The 23,054-nt window shown below is 47.3% G+C and overlaps 1 protein-coding gene across 3 annotated transcripts in view; it reads right to left on the bottom strand.

The window, feature by feature from the left end:
• Positions 1-2,090: 2,090 nt before the first annotated feature.
• Positions 2,091-23,054, bottom strand: part of Bcorl1 (BCL6 co-repressor-like 1) — a 67,703-nt gene continuing 46,739 nt past the window's right edge. For 2 of the 3 annotated variants that reach the window (XM_087599635.1, XM_087599636.1), the window contains 6 exons: positions 21,812-22,033; positions 19,435-19,601; positions 18,160-18,305; positions 10,370-10,447; positions 9,191-9,341; positions 2,095-4,255 (listed from right to left, as the gene is read on the bottom strand). In XM_087599635.1, coding sequence (XP_087455761.1) covers positions 3,973-4,255; positions 9,191-9,341; positions 10,370-10,447; positions 18,160-18,305; positions 19,435-19,601; positions 21,812-22,033 — 1,047 coding nt within the window. In that variant the 3' untranslated portion in view covers positions 2,095-3,972. Of the gene's footprint in view, positions 4,256-9,190; positions 9,342-10,369; positions 10,448-18,159; positions 18,306-19,434; positions 19,602-21,811; positions 22,034-23,054 lie in introns of all 3 variants that reach the window. The other variant, NM_001191587.2, reaches the window with a different exon arrangement.

Here is a 23,054-nt window from a genome sequence, read left to right as displayed (position 1 = left end):
CTTGGAAGCTTTTCCTGATTCTCAACTTCTGGGCGACTTTGGTTCCCGCCGACAACCTCTCTGGCTTCGAAGCTTTGAACTTTCCCCTCGGTCCCTTTCCCTCTCCAAGGGGAGTTAAGCAGTCTGCGGAATGTCTCCTTTTCATTGGCCAACCGCTCCCTGGCCCCGCCCCCGGTCTCTCCTGCGGGCAGGTGAGCTAGAGGCGACCGGGCTTCCCGGCTGCGGACTTCCTAAACCCGCAAAAGGCAAGCTCTAGGCAACCTCCAACCTTTCGACAGGCCCCGGATCTGATGCTCCTCTCCCTAACTTGCCTTTAGGGACACTTTCGCGCTCCACCGCTTTCTCCCTTGAAACGGGAGAATGATCGAGGCATCTGTTAAAACCATTTGCCTGCAGCTTGAACCCAAACTCCTGGAGGAGCCCCCTCACCCCTGGAGCCTAGGAGGAGCACACACCCAGTGGCTAGCCCCCCATAGTGGAAGCTGCCACTCTAAGGGGGGGGCACATAGAGCTAGGCCTATCCCCCTTCTTAATCTAGCAGGCCGGAACATTTGGTAGCTCTTCCCTACCCAACACAGCAAAGGCTGGAAGAATGTTTGCCACCAGGTAGGATGAAGAGCTCCGGTGTCAGCCTTGATCTTTGTAACCTGACAATAGTCTCCAGCTAATGTGTGGATAAAAGAACACATACGCATGAAAATATGGAAGTGCTGTTCTTTTCTCCAGGCCTCTGCTCAGAATGTGCCCTCATTCCAAACATCACTCCCTGATGTCTATATTTAAGTACGCACTGTTCACTACCTCTCCCATGCCATCTGTTCCAAGCATCCAGGTGCCCTTGCCCAGGCCTTTGAGCTCCCACAGCATTTGGGGCCTATCTGAATACTGTTAACCACAACATTGCTCCTGTAACCTCCTGACATGTCTGACTTCTGAACTTCATTTCCTTTTCGTTGTTTTGAGACAAGGTCTCACCTACATAGCCCGAGCTGTCCTTAACACCCCACCCCCACCCCCCGCCCTACCTCTGTTCTTCAGTGAAGTAGAATTACAGCATTATCACACCTTGCTGTTTGGGGACAGGGTCTTGCCATATAACCCTGGCTGACCTAGAGTTTACAGCAACCATTCTGCCTCTCCCCCCCATGTGCTTGAGATCCTGGGCATGCAACACCACGTATGCTTGCCTTCTGACTTCAACTAGAGGATGGGCCTGAAATTAGAAACACTATGGGGCGTTTGGGCTGACCTTGTGATCAGGAAGTGGGGAGGGGAACAACAGGAAGGCAGATTAGTGCTGTACCTCTAAATGGATGGTGTTTCTCTATCTGGGCAAACCCAAATGGTAGCAAGTTTCTGAAGGATGGGCAAGGAGAGAGCTTAAGTTTAGTCCTGGGGAATGTCTGGACTCTAAGAAGCCAGACACATCACTCTCCCGGCCTGCCTACTCAAGCCACAGCAAGAAGCCCAAAGATACAGAGCTTTAAGATTAGAGGCTCCAGACCTTCACAAAGACTCCTCTCAAATGTCTCTCAGTAGCAGAGACATTCTGGGGCCTGCAGACAGACCTTCTGCCACAGTTTATCTTAAAGATGGAGGAGTTGTTGTAAAACAAGGGACAGGTGGGTGGTCTTGCCTTACAGTTAGCTCACCAGAACCTAGAACCACGGGACAGCCAGCGCTGGGCAGGTAGGCAGGGAAATTACAGATACAACAGTGTGCATGCTGGCAAGGGTAGGAACCAGGCGGGGAAAACAGTCCAGTCAGGTGGGTAGTCCCAGCCCAAAGAGGAATCCACAGTAGACAATTCATTCTGATTGTGTTGGGGGGAATCACACCACCCAGCAGCCCAAGGATCCCTCCTCCATTTCTAAACCAAAGCAACCCCAAGTTGAACTATTTGCCCAATAGGTGGGCAAAGGGCCCTGGAATGTGCCCCTTTCCATGGACCTTTCCAGAGTCCCACCCTGACCTAATGAGCAAAGCTCTATTTGACTTGCTCCCCACCCCCCGCTTTATCTCTAGGGACCACTTAACTCCCCCAAAGCCACAAATGGGCAAAGTGAGGACAGGAGACAAAGGCCCTGACACAGGTTTTTCAGTATGCAAGTGTTTTTGACTCCACAGCCAGTTGCTTAAAACGAAACATAAAGGGCAGCGAGAATACACACCAAAATGCAAAACCAAAAAGAAAACAAAACCAAAAAAAAAACAAACAAAAAAACCAGAAAACAAACCACACAGTATAATTTCCAACAAAACAAAATTGAAATCCAAACCCCCTCAACTTCATATATATATGTATATCTATATATATATAATCTTGTTGCTGTTAAAAAGGGAAAACAATTGTTCAAAACCATTTGGGTAGGATGATGGGCTGTCCTACAGAAGGGGGCTCAGAAATTCCCCCGGGAACAAAAAACCACACACAGTTAAAAGAAATAGTGCTCCTAAGTGGATCAGGAGCCTCCAGAGAACAGATTGTCCCATCCCCAAACTGGTTTTTTTTCCTCTTTTTTTTTTTTTTGTCTTTCCCCATTTTCTTCTTTTGTTGATGTTTAGCACCTGTACAATAAAACTGTACCCTCTCCATCCAGAGCCACCCACAGTGAGGCCCTCCTGCCTTTGGATGGTACACACTCTCTACTAGGATTGTTCGGAAAAATAGCAATCGGTAGAAAAATAAGAGGGGGAGGGGCAATGCCACGGAGGGGTGGGGCCAGGGAAACAACCCAAGCTCCTCCTGTCCCCCTCTATGGTAACAGATCTAACTAGGCGCCTGAAGGCCTAGGAGCCACTCACTCAGTCCCTGAGTGGCTATGGAGCCAGGCTAGAGACTGCTAAAGACTGGTCCCTTGCCTTCACCTAGTTAGTCCCAGGGCCCTTTAGAGATTCCAAAGGAGAACCAAGGGCAGGTGGAGGAGAGAGGGGTAGAGGGGCTACAAGTCTGTGGGAGGGATGGCAGGGCAAAGTCTGGGAGGTGAAAGGCTCACTATCTCAAGATGGGGAGCCCCGGGGGTAGGTGAGGCAAGTAGGGGAGGGGTACAGGGCAAAAGATGTCAGAATAAGTTTACTGTGCACTGAGCGGAGCACTGTGAGGGGAGCACCTTGCCTCAGGTCTCTCAACCTGCCTTTATTAGAGTTAACTCGGGAATGCTGCTCCCTGGTAAACACTCAAGATGGAAGCTACAGAGGGCGGGGTGGAGTGAAACTGGCAGGGGTGGGGCAGCACCAAAGGCCAGGGATTTGCCCCCAGCCCCCCAGCTCTGGGCAGGCAGCAGATAGGTTGTTTAGTCAGAGGATGGCCCCATTCTTCCTCACCCTGCTCCCTCTCCAAATGGAGAGAGAGAACCTGGGAATAATTTTCTCAGAGGGTGGGAGCATCCCCAAAGCTTATGTAGAAAGAAAAGGGAAAGGGAGGTAAAGAAAGAAAGTCCCTCCATACAACAAGTTGTCTCAAATAGTCACAGTGATACAGACTTCTCAGAAACCAATGGAACAATACAAATTAAATACTAATAAAATAAATACTATGGAAGACAGAAGAGCACAGGGAGACAAAAGGGGCACTCAAGAGATTTGGGTTTTTCTCATTTCTCCTTAGGACAGGCTATAGCCACCCAGGCCCATGTTTGGTCTTGGTCATAAGCATAGAAGCCAGTCCGAGGGACCCTGGTGCCACCTCCCACCATCTCCAGACCTCTTGTCTTCAGAAGTGGAGTTCAAATTTCCACCCCATCACCAACCAACCACAACAACAACAGGGAGATGAGAACTAACTGTAAACCCCCCAACAAAAAAGAGAGAGAAAGAAATCCAGTCACTAATGCTGGCATTGATAAGGCGGCTTCTTGTTGGTCCATATTATTGCCTCATTCTGCAGTCTGGTGCTCGGTGGGGGAGACATGAGCGGTGGGGAAAGGGTGAACTCGAAGGAGAAAGAAGAACGGGGAGGAGGGGCTGTTTCCGTCAACTGCTCCATGACTGATATTCCACCTCAGACCCTAGGAGCCGCAGCAGCTCTGGCTCATACTGCACCAGCTCCACAGTCTCTGAGGAGCCCGGGGGAGATCTGTCCTCCAAGCTCCCAGGCCTCTCAGCAGGGGTCAGCAGCTGACTTGAGGCCACCTGCCTGTAGAACTCAGCCTTCGGCAGGGTGGTGATCTCGAGGTGTGGGAAGCGGGCCTGAAAGATTCGTGATGAAAGCTTCAGTCTCTTCAGGACATCACTGAAGAGGAACCAGTTGCAGGGTCTGGAAAGACAAAGATAGAGTTAAGGAAGAAGGCTCCGGAGGAAGAGTGGGGCCCCAGAAGCACCACAGAAGGCCAGGAGACCAAGTGACCCCCATAGTCCACCCCCATTGAGGTATTGAGGTATTGACTTACTGGTATTGAGGTATTGAGACTTACTGCTACCTCGTAAGAAAGCACAGGTCTCTGGAGTGAGGCTGGGTTAGCACATACCTGCCCCAGCTTCTGGTTGAACATCAGTGAGTACTCACCTCACAGGCTCGCTCTTCCACAGAGGGCAAGCCTGAGGCAAACTCGGCTCAGCCTGCTACGCCATGGCCTGACATTTACTATCTGCTGACCCCAACTCCAGATAACCCTGCCTGGCCTCCCTCTCCTGATCTCACTCCTGCTCACTTGATCTAGATCTTCCCTAGTGGAGGTGGAGCTGTGGCGAAAGGCCTAAACTGTGGGTAATCCAAAAGGCATTTCTCTTTGGCTCTGGAATGTATTAGACAACTTTTTTCCCTCCAGCAGCAGCAGCACCAATGTTTCTGCAGGCCCAGGGCTCACATTACAGCCAGTCTGCCCTTGTGGAACACATCTGAGACTGGGCGGCAGCCTAGGGACAGCTGGGAGGGGTGCTTCTGAGGCCGCTTCCATGAACTTAAACCAGGAAGAAATACCACATTCTCTCTTCGTCCGGCTTTACAGTTCTTCCTCCTAGTCACTCTACTGTCTCACTTGCAGCCTCTGTCACTTCTGGTCTGGGCTCCAATACAGCAGCCTTACACTTGCTCTGTCTCTGTTGAATCCTTTTTCTTAGTGGGGGACCTAGCTAATAAAGCTATTTTAATACAGGCCTAAATACATAGGTTTTTTTTTAAGTGCTGAACAGAAAGTAAGAGTACCAAACAGCACAGGTATGGGTTTCATATGAGGGGTTGGGGATTTAGCTCAGTGGTAGAGCGCTTGCCTAGGAAGCGCAAGGCCCTGGGTTCGGTCCCCAGCTCCGAAAAAAAGAAAAAAAAAGAAAGAAAATATGATCCTCCACCCCCTCCCTCATTGAACAGCTTTTAATGACTCTCTCATACTTCCAGCAAACATACCAACTTGGGGCTCAAATATTAGGAGCATATAATGATTTTCTAGAGTGCTCGGATTCAATTGTCAACACCCACGTCAGCAGCCTCATTACCGGGCCCCAACTCCAGGAGATCAGACGCCTCTAGTCTCATGTCTATATCCACACATACAAATTGACATATCTATGCATAATTAAAAATAAAATAGCCAGGCATGGAGGCACCTGCCTTCAATCCCAGCCCTTGGAAAGCGGACGGAGGCAGACAGAGATCTCTGTGAACCTGAGTCCAGTCTGGTCTACAGAGTAAGTTCCAGGTCACACAGCAAGTTCTAATTCTTCAGTGTAATATTAAGCCAGGCCTCCAAAAGATGATCCCAATTCAATTTCTTCGACTCAATCTCCAGTTCCCCACATCCACTCACACACACTGTATCTATCCCCCGTCCTACCAGAAACACCTTTGTTCTAAAATTGTACGTGTAGAGATACTTTGCCTGATCAGTACGCTTCTTGTACACACCTGGTGCCTGCAGAAAAGAATGCTGGATCTCCTGTAACTGGAGTTACAGACCATCATGGGCTACCATAACAGGTACCAGAAACTGAACACAGATCCTAGAGACCAGTGCTCTTAACTGCTGAGCCATCTCACTCCTTTTTGAGACAGAAGATCTCATTATATAACCTTAGCTGACTGGTGATTTACTCTGTAAACCAGGCTGGCCTCAAACTCAGAGATCCACCTGCCTCTGTCTCCGAGTGCTGGACATGCGTCACATCTGGCTTTTGCTTTTGAACTACTTGAGTTTGTTGTAATGCCTTTGCTCATGCCTTCCCTATGCCTTTCCTTCTTTTAGCCCAGCTCAGATGCCATTTTCAGTCTATAAAACCTCAAAGTAACCGAGTGTTCGGTACATCTTCCATGGCCCCATGACACTCAGCTCTATTTACGGTACTTCTAACAGCCTATTTCCAAAATGCTACAAAATCAACATAAACTCTGCTCTTCTCTGGAACCAAGGAGCAGAACTCAAGACGGACTGAACTTTTTATTTTTCACTTGACATCCGTTTTATAGTCATAAACCTGCTTAGAACATTTGGTCTTTTATTAAAGTTCATTGCATACTTATCTGTCTACTACACTCAGCTGGGCTTTTCTGAAGGCCAGAGTTGGCTGAGCCATGGATCACAAGGTTTGATCTGGGGGCATAAAACATGTTTATGAAATCAATCATTCCATGGTATGTAAAACACCTATCTAGTTAGTTGGACATGATGGCTCAAGTCTTTAATTACAGAACTTGGAAGGAAGAGGCAGGTGGTTTGAGGTCACTCTGGTCTACCTAGTGAATTCTAGGCTAGCCAGGGCTACATACAGATCCTATGTCAACAAAACAAAACACCCTCATCTATTTAGACTCAGTTATTTTTCCCTAAAATCCATCATTTCTTCCATGGCAAAGTCTGTCACATAAAATTAGGGAATGGAGCGTTCTAAGCTAAGAACCTGACAATCAATACCATATACTTGGACCATGTCTTTCAAAGAATGAAGGTACAGGGACTGGAGAGATGGCTCTGTGGTTAAGAATACTGTTTGCCGGGGCTGGAGAGATAGCTCAGCGGTTAAGAGCACTGACTGCTCTTCCAGAGGTCCTGAGTTCAAATCCCAGCAACCACATGGTGGCTCACAACCATCTGTAATGGGATCCAATGCCCTCTTCTGGTGTGTCTGAAGACAGCTACATGTATATAACAAATAAATAAATCTTAAAAAAAAATTAAAAAAAAAAAGAATACTGTTTGCCAAGGTTGGGGATTTAGCTCAGTGGTAGAGCGCTTGCCTAGCAAGTGCAAGGCCCTGGGTTCGGTCCCCAGCTCCGAAAAAATGAAAAAAGAAAAAAAAAAGGAATACTGTTTGCCAGAGGCAAAAGGAACGCTCATTCAGAGCCTGTCCCACATGTGGCCCATACATATACAGTCACCCAGTTAGATACGATGGATGAAGAAAAGAAATGCAGGCCGACAGGAACTGGATGTAGATCTCTCCTGAGAGACACAGCCAGAATACAGCAAATACAGAGGCGAATGCCAGCAGCAAACCACTGAACTGAGAATGGGACCCCCATTGAAGGAATCAGAGAAAGAACTGGAAGAGCTTGAAGGGGCTCGAGACCCCATATGAACAACAATGCCAAGCAACCAGAGCTTCCAGGGACTAAGCCACTACCTAAAGACTATACATGGACTGACCCTGGACTCTGACCTCATAGGTAGCAATGAATATCCTAGTAAGAGCACCAGTGGAAGGGGAAGCCCTAGGTCCTGCCAAGACTGAACCCCCAGTGAACTAGACTGTTGGGGGGAGGGCGGCAATGGGGGGAGGGTTGGGAGGGGAACACCCATAAGGAAGGGGAGGGGGGAGGGGGATGCTTGCCCGGAAACCGGGAAAGGGAATAACATTCGAAATGTATATAAGAAATACTCAAGTTAATAAAGATAAAAACAAAAAGAATACTGTTTGCTCTTCTAGGGGACTTGAGTTGAATTCCCAGCACTCAGGTGGTGACTCAGCTCTCAACGGTCTGTAACTCTAGTTCCAGTAAATCCAATGCCCTCATCTGGCCTCTGCAGGTCGCAGGCACAGACATGGCCCAGAGGTACTCGTGCTTGGCTTAATGAAAGGTATGTGGCCCTTGGTTGCCCATGTTCTGTCTACACCTAGAGAAAACTACTCTAGTCCTTCTATTGCCTGTGACCCAAGATCCTGTTTCAGAGAAGGAGGTGCTGGATACTTTGGAGGAATTAATTAACTATGCAATACTATATCCCAGAGGCCCAGCCTTACCTTACGAGATCAGCTTCTGCCCAGAACAAGGAGACTAAGAACAAAAAGGCGACTGATCCTACATTAAAAAATTAGATTTACTTGATCCCACATTTATAAAATATATTTATTTTATATGAGGGTTTTCCCGCATGCATTTGGATGCACACCATACATGTGACTGGTGTCTGTGGAGGTCAGAAGAGGCCATCAGATCTCTTGGAAGTGGAGTTACCTATGGTTCTGAGCTACCGTGTGGGTGCTGGGAATCAAACCTGGTTCCTTTCCATGTGCTCTAGATCGCTGAGCCATCTCTCCAGTGTCCTGATCCAGCACTGTTATTCATCCACCTAACACTTTCATATGCTACACTGGGAAAGCCATCACAAGCCACGGTCCTGAAGGCTGACAACCTCACCTCAGCAAAGTCGTTTGGGCTCAGTCTAATACCAGGTGTCAGGTATACCCTAGTCCCCAAAGAAAGGGTGTCCCCATGTAGTAGGCAGAGTCATCTGAGCCAGCAGAGCAGATCACCTTACTGATCTGAAGGCTATGAGAGCCTGTGGTGGACTGCTTAAGAATCCTAGTGGATCCAAAGCTATGGCAACCATATGTCTTGGCTTTCCCAAGAATTTCAACTGCAAATACTCTGTGTAGCTGTCCCCAGAAACCACAAAAAATGTTCCAGAGAGTCTAATGGTTCATCATCCCAAATATTTCCCAGATTATCGCCTACACACACACACACACACACACACACACACACACAAACACACAGCAACAGTGCACAAAATTCTTAGATTTGGGGCCTGGAAATGCATCAAGTTGATAGCCAAGGTGTAGCTCTTGGGGCCTGTGAAGCCTGAGTTTGGATGTAAATTCCATTCCATCCCGACTGGAGGAGCAGGGTGTCTTTCCTCTGCTCTAGCACTCATTCTCCACATAGCCTGTGCCTCTTTCTGAAGAGCTCCTCCTTCCCTAGGCAGGCCACACGTTGCCAAGACACTGTCACACAATCCCTGTAGACTTCCCAGACACTTACCCACGGGACACTGACACTTGGAGGTTGTAACAAGGGAGAAGAGGCTTGTCTGAGAGTTCGAACATGAAGTCATCCTGTTCTGAATCATCCCCTTGCTCAGCACTCCCAGGAGGGTTATGGAGGAGGTCACAGGCAAACCCGTCTTTCTTCTCTATAAGATAAGAACACAGGGAATCAGCTACAAGCACAAAACTGAAGGAAAGAAAAGGCTCCATAAGGAATACAAAGGGGCTGCTTAGGAAATACATCCAAGGCCACAGGTCCCTGGCTGCATTGACTATGGGCTCGTATCCTTGAGAGGACACACGGTCTAGTCTTGGAAGGAAATATGTTGTAGGCAGAAGTTCATTATCCTTCTCCACCCTCTGCTTGCCACTCTCTGAAGGAGGGTGTTCCACATGAAGACAGAAAACACTAGCAGCTGTTAAGAGCTAGTAACCTGTCCTCTGGCTATAGGTTGCCCAAACCACCTCACTGCCTGATCCTCAAGTCCGAGACTTAGAAGCTTCCCTTCTCCAACATCACTTGGGTGTGGCCCGCTGTATTTCAGCCCAACCTTCTGCTCCTACTCTTCAGTCCAGCTCACTAGATAAGGGTGTGCCGATCTTCCTGCTGCACAGTGCTTGGGCCTAAGGGTTAAGGGCAGCAGCAATCTCAAAAAATAAGAGCTGAGCCCAGCACCTTGTTGGCCCACACCTTTAATCCCTGCTCTTGGGAGGCAGAGGCAGAAGGATCTCTGGGAGTTTCAGGGCAGCCAGAGTTAGAGTGATACCCTGTCTCAAAAAACAGAGCAGCAAACAAGAAAACCAAACCCAACCCAGAGAAAAAATAAAACAAGTGAATGAGGGCTACATCACAGGGACAGAGTGGCGACAAAGAAAGCTGCTGGCTAAGGAAGGGGCTGACACCTTCTAAAGTTTAAACAGTACCAAAAGAGGTAGTAGGATTTACAAAGCACCCAGGGTGGGGAGAGGGACAAGGCAGGAGAGGATGACATTATGCAAATCCTTGTGGCATCTCAGGCTTCAGACTAGTGAGAGACTCTTGAGTTTGAGGGGGAAGGGCTGAAAGCTACTACCAGGTGAGGAAAGGCTGTCCCCACAGTGGGGCTCCTACCTCTGAGACTTACTGAGACATACCCAGCACCCCCCCCCCAGCTTCTTCCCAGTTTGAACTTACCCAACACAGAACTGCTGTAAAAATCCCAGGATGCACGAGGGTCGCCCTCTGCCCTGCCCTGAAGATCGGAGAGGTGATCTGATGAGAGAAGAGAGGTGTGAGACACAAAGAAGAGCTCGAGGATTAGCTGTATGGGGTTGGGGGAGGGGAAGTGGGGAAGGCTCTAAGAGGGACCAGGGGTGACGGGTAAGAGACACAGCAGATTGCAAGCAAGCAGAAGCTCCATGTAGCCCACTGATGTATGGCCTAGTTTTTAATCAAAGGAAAAAATACCCTCTAGTTTTAGTCATTAAAAACAGGGGGATTTAAATTAAAAATTAGATCTCCAACATTTTATACAAAAAAAGATAAAAATTCGAAGATCTGGCAGCATTGTCTCTGCATTCCTGTATGTCAACAGTTGGCTGGAGAAAGCTGTGACATGTACAGTTTCCAGTCCCCACTGGGCCTCTTCTCTCTTTTACACATCAGCCTGAAGGCGTGTTGCTTGGGGACCTCAGCTTCAAAGGGCACAGGGCATTCCTCTACAAGCAGAATCCTACGCCTATCACAGTAGTAATGTGTCCAGTCATGATCTAGCTTCTTTAAAGGAACGTGAGTAGCCATGGGGGTAGCTCAATGGTAGAATGCATGCTTAGCATGTACAAGAGTCTAAGTTTATTTATAGCTCAAAAACACATAAATAACAGTAAAGCTCGGCATAGCGGCATGCGCACACCTCCCTACTACTCAGAAGGCTGAGGGAAGAGAACTGAGTTTGAGGTCAGCCTGGGCCACTAGAAGAAACTGTCTCAACAAAACAAAACTAAAAACCATTAACCCTTTTGCTTCTACCCAAAAGAGCTCAAGAGGAGAGGCTAGAAAATGGTTCGGCAGGTAACAAGCCTGGTAGCATGAGTTTGATCCTTGAAGGCATGGAAAAGGCTAGGCATGGTAATAAGTATTTATAGTCCCAGAACTCCAACAGCCAAACTTGAAGTAGAGACAGCAGATTCAACTCAAAGCTCAAGGACCACCTGGGCTGGAGTATATCACAACAAAGACAGATTCTGTTTTTAAAACATGGTACTATGAGAGGACTACCACCCCAAAATTTGCCCATCGGCTGCTACACACATAATGTGGCCTGTAAGGGTGACACACACAAACATGCGTGCGCACACATGATAATTTTTTAAAAAGAACCAAAGACAGGTGTTCAAACAAAATTTTGTACACATGAACTGACATGGCTCTATTCACAACGGTCAAAGGTAGAAGCAGCCTAAAGGTCCATTGAGGGATGAATGGATAGACAAAATGAGGGAAGGTCCACACAGAAGAATGTTACTACACCATAGAAAGGAACAACGTGGATGGTAACTGAAAGAAGCCAGGTACAAAGCACCAATAAAGAAAAGAGTAGGGGGTACTGGGAGAAGGAGGGTCTGATACTGTGATGTAAAGCAAATATATACATCAATTAAAAAAAGAAAACTGTCACATACATGATCTGGGAACACAGGATGCTAAGTGTAAGAATCAGTTACAAAGACGACATATACATGATTCCATCTCAATGAAATTTCCAGACTAGGCCAGGCTAGTAAGACAGAAAGCAGACTGAGGATGCCAGCATTGGGGGTGGGGGAGGGCAGTGACTAAGAATAGAGCTGGGGTTTCCCTCTGCAATGATAAAAAAGTTCTGAAAGCAGATAGCGGTGACTGTAGTACTGTGACTCGACACTCCATCAGCAGCTGTCTCAAGTAGCTAACTTCTTCTACTGCAATTAAAGACATTTGCAACCTACCTTTTGCTTCCTAGCTCTAAAGACAGACCTCAGGTGGCCCTTGGCCTCCCTGTTTCCTAGCATCGGTCAGTGAACAGGTTCACCTCTTATCCCCACCCAGATACAAAACAGGCTTTCCTGTCAAAGTTACATGTGCTGCCTTTGAGTGCAAGGCTACAAGTTGCCAGCATGCCAAACTGTACAATTAGTAGGCTGACTGATTGTCACCTGCTTTCAAGTAGCACCTAGGCAACAGGAAAGAAGAGAATCCAAAGAACACACAGAGATGAGGGTGGCCACCTGCAAAGCCAGTCCCAGAACTATATTGGGAGTTATTTCCCCAAGGAGTGTAGCTTGCTTCATCCACTGAAAGTATCACTGCCACACAATGCTTCCTCTCTGGGCCAATTGAGCAGCAGGAACTGTTTCTTAATGTAAGCTTCCAAAGCCACTCCCTTGGTCGCCATCTTCGAAGACATGAAGAGCTGCTACTCCCATTGAGAAGGCACCAGGAAACAGCTTTCAATGTAACAGCAGAGTGAGGAACCTTAAGTTGTGTAGGTTAGACCTCTGTACACCCCACTTGAGGCCATGCTGACAGCCTCCACTCTCTTCTGTACACTGTACTGCCTAAACCACAGGGATGTCCTTCTAGAAGTGTCTGTTGGGTTGGTAAGTGAATGTCTACCCTGAGTTTAGTCCTGTGCTTTTTTCATGGGAAACAAAGGAAGGAGGCCCTTATTTCTAAAGAAGGAAGGAACCAGGTCTACCTGGTTAACTACTCTCTCCTATGCTGGAGCTCCACTGTCTGGTCCCTAAGAAGAGCTAGGGAAGAAGGAAAGGACGAAGGGGAGGGGAGAAGACAATCACTATGAAGTGAGACAGCAAAGTGCTTGCTTAAGCAGCACGCCAAAGCATATGCACTCTGCTGCCCCTGTCCCCCTACTCGCAGTCACGCAAGGATTCTATCAGAGCAGGCCAATTTTGTCACATTCCTGCAGCTCTGCACTAAGAATTGCCTTCAGAGCCCACCGAGCATGCATTCCTCTAATTCTCTCCACCGCCTGCAGAGCTTTGTCGTGGACAGGTGAGCTTGACTTTTTGAGATAGCCGAAAGTTAACTGGCATGAGCAAAGATGCTAAAGTTGGAACAGGCCCGAGAGTGACAAGCATGTGGGAGGAGTCACTTGATGCTGTAGCATTGATGCACTCCTCAGATATGACTATGTCAAAATGAATGACCTTCATTTTCTTGGGTTCTTTCTCCACTCCTGGCAAACTTCCAAGAGTTTATCCTTCATGTGAGAAAGTACCCTGAGCCTAAACACTCCCCTTCTACATACAAATGCAACAGAACTGACAAGAGTTTGTGCACGCATGAGCAAAGGGGCACTGGGGAAAAAGCTAAAAGATGGACACACTGCAAATGGCTATGCATGAACCAACAGATAAACACACACACACACAGACACACACACACACACACACACACACACACACAGAGAGACACACTATTAGTCAGGCATAAAAAAGAATGTAGGGCTAGATAGATGACTCAATAGGTAAAGGCACCTACCATCAAGCCTGAAGATCCAAGTTAAATCCCAGGACCCCACATAGAAAGACAGAATGAATTCCCACTTGTCCGCTCACACACACACACACACACACACACACACACACACACACACACACACGGACAAACAGACAGACGAAACGAAGGAAAGGGAGAGAATGATAAAATTTTAAAAAGGAATATAGTACCGAAAAATGCTAACATGTAGATGGACCATGAAACCATTAGACTAAATGATTTCGCCAGACTCAGACGCCTCAGGTTGTAGGGGTCCATTTCTATGAAGTGTCTGGAATAGGCAAGCCCACAGAGACAAGACTGCAGATTGGTAACTGGCAGGAGCTGAGAAGAAGGTGATGGGAAGCTTGTACCAGACTCTACTGCAGGATGATGACAATGTCTCAGAACTAGACAGTAGTGGCTGGCACTCTGTAAATGAACTAAAAGCCACTGAGCTGAATACTTTGTGATCATTAATTTTATCAATTAGTAATCTTACCTCATCAATCTGACCCCAACACCTTTTGATTGAAAGCCCCTCAGGTCCTCATTCTTAAGTATAGAGAACTTTGTTCCCACATATGGAGTGGGAGTCAGTAGAGTTTCTCTAGATCCCCATATGCTATTATACCCCAGCCAGCCAGCTAAGTCACCAGCTGAGGGCCATGAAAGAGAAAAAGAAATGAGCTATCTTCAACATGGCTTCATATTATAAAGGTCTCTGGAAGGGAAAACAAAAATCTGTGCTTCAGTGACCTTGACTGGTCATTGGCTAAGCCTTTCATCAGGGAAAGGAAAAGAAACCCCTACTCTCTCTAACGCTTCAGCACTAACTGCACAGTTCCTGTACTCTTCCTCACAGAGGAGGAAAGACTGAGTCTATTTTCCCTCAGCAAGATTGGATGGTGCTCTTTTTCTCAAAGGATCAAAGGTAAAATAGTAATATGGCCCAGGGGGGGCAGCCTTTCATAGACCTCTTAGGGGTTTTGATGGTTCTATGCTCCAAAGTTCACAAGATAGAAAGGGTTTGCTGTCTGGCCTTTAGTATCCAGAACCTAACAGGAGCCCAATAAGTGGATAGGCAGGAGAAGAAATGAATAAGCACTACACTACCCTCCATGAACGCTGGAGAAATGGGCCTTGGCGGGAGTAAACCAACTTAAGAGTCCACATTTATAACTCAGGTCAATCATCCTCTGCTTTACTCAACCTGCTACGGGAACACTGAACACTGAAGCTCCTTTGGGGACTTAGAAGAGTTCAGTCCTAGGCAACCATTCCAGAACAGGAGTCTTGCAGAGTAAGAAAAGCTATACAACATGAAGCACAAGCCTGATGCTCACAGAGAATGGAGCCCTTAGCACCCTACATGGGTTTGCTTCATCTTCCGCTGGGAGGCTTCTGCTAGGGAAGAATCAGACAATTCATCTCTGGAGCACCTGGCTGAGCAAGTCCTTGAAGATGAACAGGATCATAACACCTAAATGTCTCAGCCAGATAGGTGAGTTGAAATTTAAAGGAACAACAATAACAACAACAACAAAACCAGAGACAACCTCCACCTCCAAAAAACACAAACAAAGAGTTCAAAGTCCTCCATGCATATGTACCTGGATATATGGTCTAGCATCAGAAGAGTACTTCTCTAGTCTCCCACCTCATGAACCTTCTACCTTATGGCTCCTGGGGAACCAGTGACGTAGCATCCAGGGACGAAACGGAAGAGAGGCAATGCTCACTTGTGAAATATTAGAGCCCCCACCGATGGTTATTATCACCATAGTGAATGTACTTAGTGTCACAGAATTAGTCAGTTTAGCTGTTAGATTAGATGAATTTCATTTCTTTTTTTTTTTTCTTTTTTTCGGAGCTGGGGACCAAACCCAGGGCCTTGCACTTGCTAGGCAAGCGCTCTACCACTGAGCTAAATCCCCAACCCCTCATTTCCTTTTTTTTAACATAGTCTCTTGCTGTTCACTTAAGGACAGGCTGGCCTGGAACTCACTATGTAACCAAGAATAACGTCAACAATCTTCCCACCTTAGCCTCCTGCTAGAGTCTTGGCCACTGCTAGAGTTCAGGTGTGTACCACCACACACGGTTATCTCATCTTAATTTAAAACACATACACACGGGGGGGCGGGGGGGAAGGAGGGAGGGAGGGGGAGGGGGGGAGAGAGAGAGAGAGAGAGAGAACAGTAGAGTTTAGAAAAGACTCTGGATTCTGCAACACCAACAAGCACTTTAGGTAGGAACGGGGGTGTCAAGAGACCAGCTATGTATCAGTGAGATGTCACAGTGGGTGAAAGAGTTTGCTGCACAAGCCTGAAGACCTGAGTTTGATCTCTTGAAAGTTGCACACTAACCTGCACATGCAGGCTGGGACATTCAGGCAGGCATACACACACCATACACATGTGCACACACATAATACACGTTTTAAAAATACTTTTAGTTGGGTGTGGTGGAGAACACCTTTGATTCCAGCATTCAGGACACAGGGGAAAGCAGATGTTATTTAAAACAAAACTTCAGACCTCTGAGTTTGAGGTCTGCCTGATATCTGGAACAAGTTCTGGTCCCATCAGAGCCACATAGTAAGACCTATCTTTAAAAGATGTTTTAAAAAACGATTATGTAGGAGATTGGGATGAGTTTATAGAAGATGAAAAGAGAAGATGTTCTTAGTTCTCATTCTTTAGGCATTTAAAACTAGTGTTGGCTGGGTGTGGTGGCCCATGCCTTTAATCCCAGCACTTACAACGCAGAGGGCAGACGATCTCTGCTAGTGGTCTATAAAGCAAGTCCCAGAACAGCCAGAACTACAGAGAGAGACCCTACCTCAAAAAAAAATAATAAAGTGTCAACATTTAAAGTCCTTTGGAGTTTTAAAAAAGAATCAGGGAGGAAAAGCCTACAATTATTCAATAAAGTAACCAGAGGTGCTATTTGACATGTCCTCCCATTAGACAAGTAAAGAAAGAAAGAAGCTTCATTGTACTGGCATACTCTACAGATGTTATTTCATACATAGTCCTGGGAGTCCAGAGTGCAGAGCCACACCGGCATCTAACACCGAATGCTCATGTCGGAGGATGTTACAGAGGTGCACCCTTGGGCTAGCTCTGCTAAAACGATTGATAACTAGTCATCACTGGCTTAAACTAAGTGATTGATGAAAAGAAATCCCTGATGCTTACAATGGCTGTGTCTCATGATGACCAAATGCTCAACGACTTAGAGTCAAACAGAAGAAAATGAAAAAGGAAGCCTCTGGTCCCCCAGCCCAAGGGGGAAAGAAGGCTGGGAAGCCTCTGAGGCCTATATACTTCAGGGATAGTTCACTGTCTGCAGGTTGGATGAGCACAAGTCAAATCCTTTCTAGGCAATCTGTCATCCCCTTGCCTCCCTGTAGCCTCTAAAATACAAAGATGGTATCCCCCCTCTTTTCCCTCCCGTGGGAACTTTTAGTATAGGTTTTCTTACTCCCTCCATTATCAACTACTCAGTGAACCGTTCTTGAGCAAGTATGACTCCCGACCTGGTAACCCGGGGCTGCATCGTTGGCGGGTGTGGTTGGTAACCAATGGGCCAAAGTTTGGATAAGAGGGAAGAAAAGGCTGTTCTATCACAACCTGTGAACAGGGTCAGAGCTACAACTCCCAACTGCAGCATCCATCACTCAGGCAACTTGGAGGACTAAGCCATGATGTCACAAAAAAGTTGAAGAAGGTCCAATACCCTGAGGTAACATCAAAAGGAACTGACACTGAGCATGCTCAAAGGAGATTCCCCTCTTTCATTCCCCTCCTAGCTGCTCAACTCAGATCAACCTGTCTGCCTACCTGTGCACGCACAATACTACACACTAGAAAGAAAATCAACACAATGGCTCGTGGCCCTGGCCATGGACCTGAACATGACACTTCACTAGAAGGTGGAGAGTGGAGAAGAGTCAGGAACGGACAGGAGGGGAATATTGGAATGCACAGAAGTATCTACCATGGGAGAAGGGCCGTGAAGAATAAAGCATCAGGAAGAGTTCCAGAGGTCCCACTTTAATTACAATCAAGGAGAGATTGCAGCAACAGCAAAATGGGGATTATTCATTCTCTACCACTGACATTCCATTCATAGCACAGGTCAACATATCCTGCTTCCAGCTAAAAGTATAGCCAGTCTCCCATCAGGAGGCCCACTCCAGACACCTCACAGTGAAATGAATCCCTGTAGGAAGTTAGAGCCTTACCGAGGTAGTAATGCGGACACTCACAGCAAGGGACTTTTTAACATAGCTAAAAATTTCCAACTCACAGAAGGAATATGTGAAGACAGTGGATATCCTGATGGGAACTGTCTAGGACAGAGTTCCACCCCCAATCCCCCAGTTGAAGAGTTCAAGGCCAACCCTGAGGGTTCTGGCTGCAACTGTGGCCAATGCTTACCACTGAGAAAGCGCTTCATGTTATCACTGCTGGCCAGCTTCATGGCTGTCTGACCCGAGTAGGTAGCCAATGTGGGATCAGCTCCGTAGGATAGCAAGAGCCAGATGGTTTCCAGGTTGTCGTTGACTACAGCATCATGCACTGGCCTGTGGAGATCAAATACAGTCAGGGCTACAGGACTTAATGGAGATCTTTCAGGCTATCATATTGGGGGAAGGAGAGTGAGAATGAGCATGGTGACCCCAGGGTGACCCCAGTGTAACTTGGTAAGAGAGCAGAGGAGCCCCTCTGGCCTACAATTCATATCATCTCTATGCACCTCTTTTTCTTTCTCATAGCTATCATATCTATCTCTCCACTGGTTCCCTGCATCTTCAGACAGTATCTAGAGCACAACATAGATCTACTAGTAGTTCAGCAGAGAACAGGTCCCTGGTGGAAGTTAAAATTAAAGCAGGTGTGGGTGGTTGTGGAAGAGGAAGGACCCAGGTGACTGCTCCAGGGCAGGGATAGGTAGGGAGGCTCCATACCAGGTAGCAGCCAAGCAGAGCCTGTACATTTTGATCTGAGTCTTTCTACTTGGTATGCAGCTCCCCTGACACCCTACCTGAAGTAGAGCCTCTAGGAAAACAGAAGAGATGGATGTGACTTCTCTGAGACATGGAAAGGTTTTATGTTTGTGTATGTGTGCATATTAATATGGCATCACATTTAGTTATTTATGTATTGTGTGTATGTATGCATGAATACGTGTGCAGAAGTCAAGAGACAACTGGCAGGAATCAGCTCTCCTTGTATCATGTGGAAGCCAAGATGTCAGGCTTGATGTCAAGGGCCTGCATAGACCAAGCCAATCTCACAGACCCAGGCAGGTAATTTTTGAAGCGTACAGAGACCAAGTTACAAAACCCCAATCTGGACCGTCATCGCTAGATTAGTTTCCTGCTCAGAACCTAAGGCCTCAATTCCACATTAGACAAATGGCCCACGACAATGATATTCAAGAAGGTTGAGTGGATTTGGCATGGGACAGGATGAACCCTGGACAACCTCAGTCTCTCCTTAGTCTACTACAGACTAGCCACTGAGGAGCTCATCAGCTCCTGCCCCTAAGCTGGCTCCCTTCAGCCCACAGAAATCCTTTCAAAAGGCCTCGGATTAAAGCCTTTTTGACACTCGCAGCTAGACACGCTGCTATAGCCAGGTTGGGAAGAAAGCTCTGAAGCAAGGGACTGAACTGAGGTTTGAGACTTGGCCGAGGAGCAGCCTTCTTGCCTTGTGCCATCCTGTGAGCTGCAGTTCACATTAGCCCCATGTTGCAATAGGATGTTCAGGATATCAGTCCAGCCCCGGGAACAGGCTTCGTGCAAGGCTGTGTAGCCCGCGTTGTCACGGTGATTCACATCCTCGCTGTGCTTTTGGAGGCAGTAGAGAACAACGTCCTGTAGGGATAGAGACAGTGTCGTGAGAAAGGAGAAGTCGAAGTTTCGGGATCCTCCCCGTTAGGCTTGCCACTCCACAAGTGTCTGACAAGGTTCACAGCCTATCCTTTGTATGAGGAAACAGAAGACACAATTCACAATCTTCTGTGAACATAGTTCTCAGCCTCTATAGACAGGATCTCAGCCCCGAGCTGTCCCCTTGGCAGGAGGAAGACATTTCCTATGGCCAAGAGCACTCATCTGGGTGGTGATCACTGGGGTAAGGTCCTCAGAGAGGCTCCCCTTGCTGCCCAGAGGTCACCTTTCTGAGCTTACAAAACATGGATGGGAGCTCTGGTCTTGACAGGCTCAGAAACTCCCACCAACCACAACTCAGTTTGGTTTTTTGCTTTGAGACAGGGTCTTGTTGTAGCCCAAGCTGCTCTTACACTCCCTATGCAGCCAAGAATGGTTGATCCCAAATCTCAGATCTTCCTATCTCTGCCTCCTGAATACTTGGATAAAGGTATATACCATTCCCCCTATTTATGTAGTGCTGGGAATTGAGACCAGGGCTCTGTGCCTGCTAGGCAAAGCAACTAAGCTAGAGCTATACCCACAATGCACTTCTATCCTTCAGCCTCGGGTAATGCTACCTTCCCCAGGCTGAGTTGGCAGGACCAGAGACAGAACTCAAGTGACTTGAAGCATTCCTGCTACTGTGGTACAAATCTATGAATAAACTGGGATGGGGATTGGCAGTGCCATTGGGTGACTGGCTTCCGGAACATGGTACACACTAGTTCTGCTGTCAACACATGCAGGAAGCCCAGGAGACAGGACGAGAGGATGGTTGGAGATAGCTACTCTACTCTGTGCCTAGGCTGGATGTGTTGCCTCTCACTAATAAGATGCCCACTCTTCCCCAGACAAAGTTCCAGCTCTGTCCTCGTCTGCCCTCAATGTTTGCCTGTTTGCTATTTCTGCAGAGATTGGGTTTCAATGTATCTTGAGGTCTCCCTGAGAGCCATGCAGACATCTATACTAAATACTCAAGAACGGTAAACTGGCTATTGATGTAGACACCATGAAAGCTGCACAGACCAGTCTGTACCCTTCAGAGGCACGAAACACCTAATAAAGAAGATAAACTCTGAGATGTCCACATCCACAAGCAAATCCCGAGGAAATCATCACGGAGCACGGCAGAGATACATAGCCAAAGGTATTTGTTTCAACAAAGAGCAGAAAAGGGTAAAAATGTGTACCAACACACAGCTTCAGGTAAATCTCACCAAGATAAATGACAGTCCTTCCACTCCTTGGCACATGGGAGTCACAGGATTTGTTTGCACTCAAACAAAAGTAATGTCATAAGTGATATCGGACACATTTTATTTTCTTTTGTTGGTAGCCCAGGCTGGCTCTGAATTCACTATGTAGCTGAGGAGGCTGGCCTTCAATTGCTAATTTGCATACCTCTACCTCCCATGGGTTGGGATTACCATCTGGGTAATCTACCCCATGCATCTTGCCATATCATTTCATACTGCTAACTCACGTCAATAAGCTTACTATAATCAAAGGCCTTGTAAATATGATAAAGTAAGTGCTGCTTTGTGCCAGGCAGGGTGGTGCACATCTTTAATCCCATCACTCGGGAGGCAGAGGCAGACGCACGTAGATTTCTGTGAGTTCAAGGCCAGCCTGATCTACAAACTGAGCTTCAGGATAGCCAGGTTCGTTACAAAGAGAAACCCTGTCTTATAAAATAGAACAAAACAAAACAAGGCAGGCAGGCAGGCAGGCAGCCTTATTTGCTCTCCTTCCCATGTTTAAGAAAGTATGTGGTACAAGTGGGTTAGCTCAGGATTATTGAACATGCTCTTGACCCTTCTACCTGAAAGCCAAAATGAGGAGAAACTACAGGAGATAACCACACCCCGTGTGGTTGAGGGAGCCACTACTCCCCCTTAAGTAACCTAAGACAAAGTGAAAATTCCAAATCCCCTTCCTAGCCCCGGAATGTAGTGGATGAGATTATGCTACTTGTCAATTGCGCTTCTCCTGAACTGACATTCCAAAGAGCTCACCTTCCCACATAAGGAGCAAGGCAGCCTCCAAGGCACAGTAGAGGGAGAGCATCCAGACACAGGCCCCAGAGGCACCCATGGTATAACTGCTCCCTAAGGCCCATCTTGTCATTGCCTGCTCAAGGAAAGCTTACTCACCTTATAACCCAGACGAGCTGCTCGCTGCAGGAGCGTCTCCCCAGCATTTTTATTCACTATAAGTCTCCGTGCCTCTGGGGGAATCTGTCGGGCAGTGGGTGACTCTGAGGTCTCTTCTGAGCCAGCACTTCGGTACTTAGAGGGTGTACATGGTTCTGTGGGCTTCACTGGAGTGGGAGATTTAGAAGATCGTGTCTTCTGCTGGCTCCAACGACCTTTGCTCTGGAAAACAGAAATGAAGTCCTGGGTCAGGTCAGGCGACATATCCAATTCATCATGACCATGCCATCTGGCTGCCAAAGCCACCTCATTATATCCGGCACTCATGTTTTACTTTACTGAGAATATGCCAAGTGGCCCTGTCTACTGTCAGCTTAGAGACTGGGGGTTAGGCTAGTCACTAGCCATGTGAGCTCTTCTCAAGATAAGAAAAGTTGCTTCTGCATTTCCATGGGTAAATGGTAAAAATATCAGATCCTCAGCCCCATAAATCATGGCATGGTGGAAGGACTGAAAGTTGGAAAGAGGCAGCCCAGGATCTCTCAAGCACCTGGCCTCAATGTCCATTGGTGAAATTTTGGAGAAGCTGTGTCTCCAGGTAATGAGAACAGAGATACAGCAGTCTGACTGGTCACAATTCTCAATACCTTCACTCATGTATAAACCTGGCCCCGTATCCAACCGCACAGGCGTGCCTATCTTTTACCACAGCATGGCCTAAGATTATATTCAGGCCCATCCTGGGCAGTGGACTGTGAGACTCTGGAACCAGACAGGGCTGGGTTTGAAGTTTGCCTCTGCCATCAACTAGTTAAAACCCCTGAAGTAAAGTCTGACTCCTCTGAGAGGCTGTGGACTCCAAATGTTCTGAGAGGACTGTCCTCAGAAGTCACCCATGAGTGCTTCCCTTGCCCTCATTTTGGATCGAAGGTACACAGGAAGTTCCTGTGCTTTCTCTACTGTGCCTTCCTTGGTCTGTAGGGGCCCAGGTCACTTGTATCTCAAACTCCGGTTCTAGGTGAGGAATAACAACTGTGTTCAAAGATGGGAGCAGCCTCAGCTGCATCTGACTCCAAATCAAAGCTACGAACTGAATGACACCTGAGGGATGTTAGCAGAGTTTTATACCCTGCATATAAGAGAGATATTAATCCGCGAGAAAGTAGATAGAAGCGTAATGGGGTGGCCACCCTAAGACCCCGAGGACCCTACCCCTGATAGTCAAAGTCTTGTATAGCTCCCT

This window comes from Rattus norvegicus, chromosome X (assembly GCF_021556685.1).
Source record: "Rattus norvegicus strain SHRSP/BbbUtx chromosome X, alternate assembly SHRSP_T2T, whole genome shotgun sequence".
Classification (NCBI taxonomy): domain Eukaryota; kingdom Metazoa; phylum Chordata; class Mammalia; order Rodentia; family Muridae; genus Rattus; species Rattus norvegicus.
This window is presented reverse-complemented; position numbering and strand designations above follow the sequence as displayed.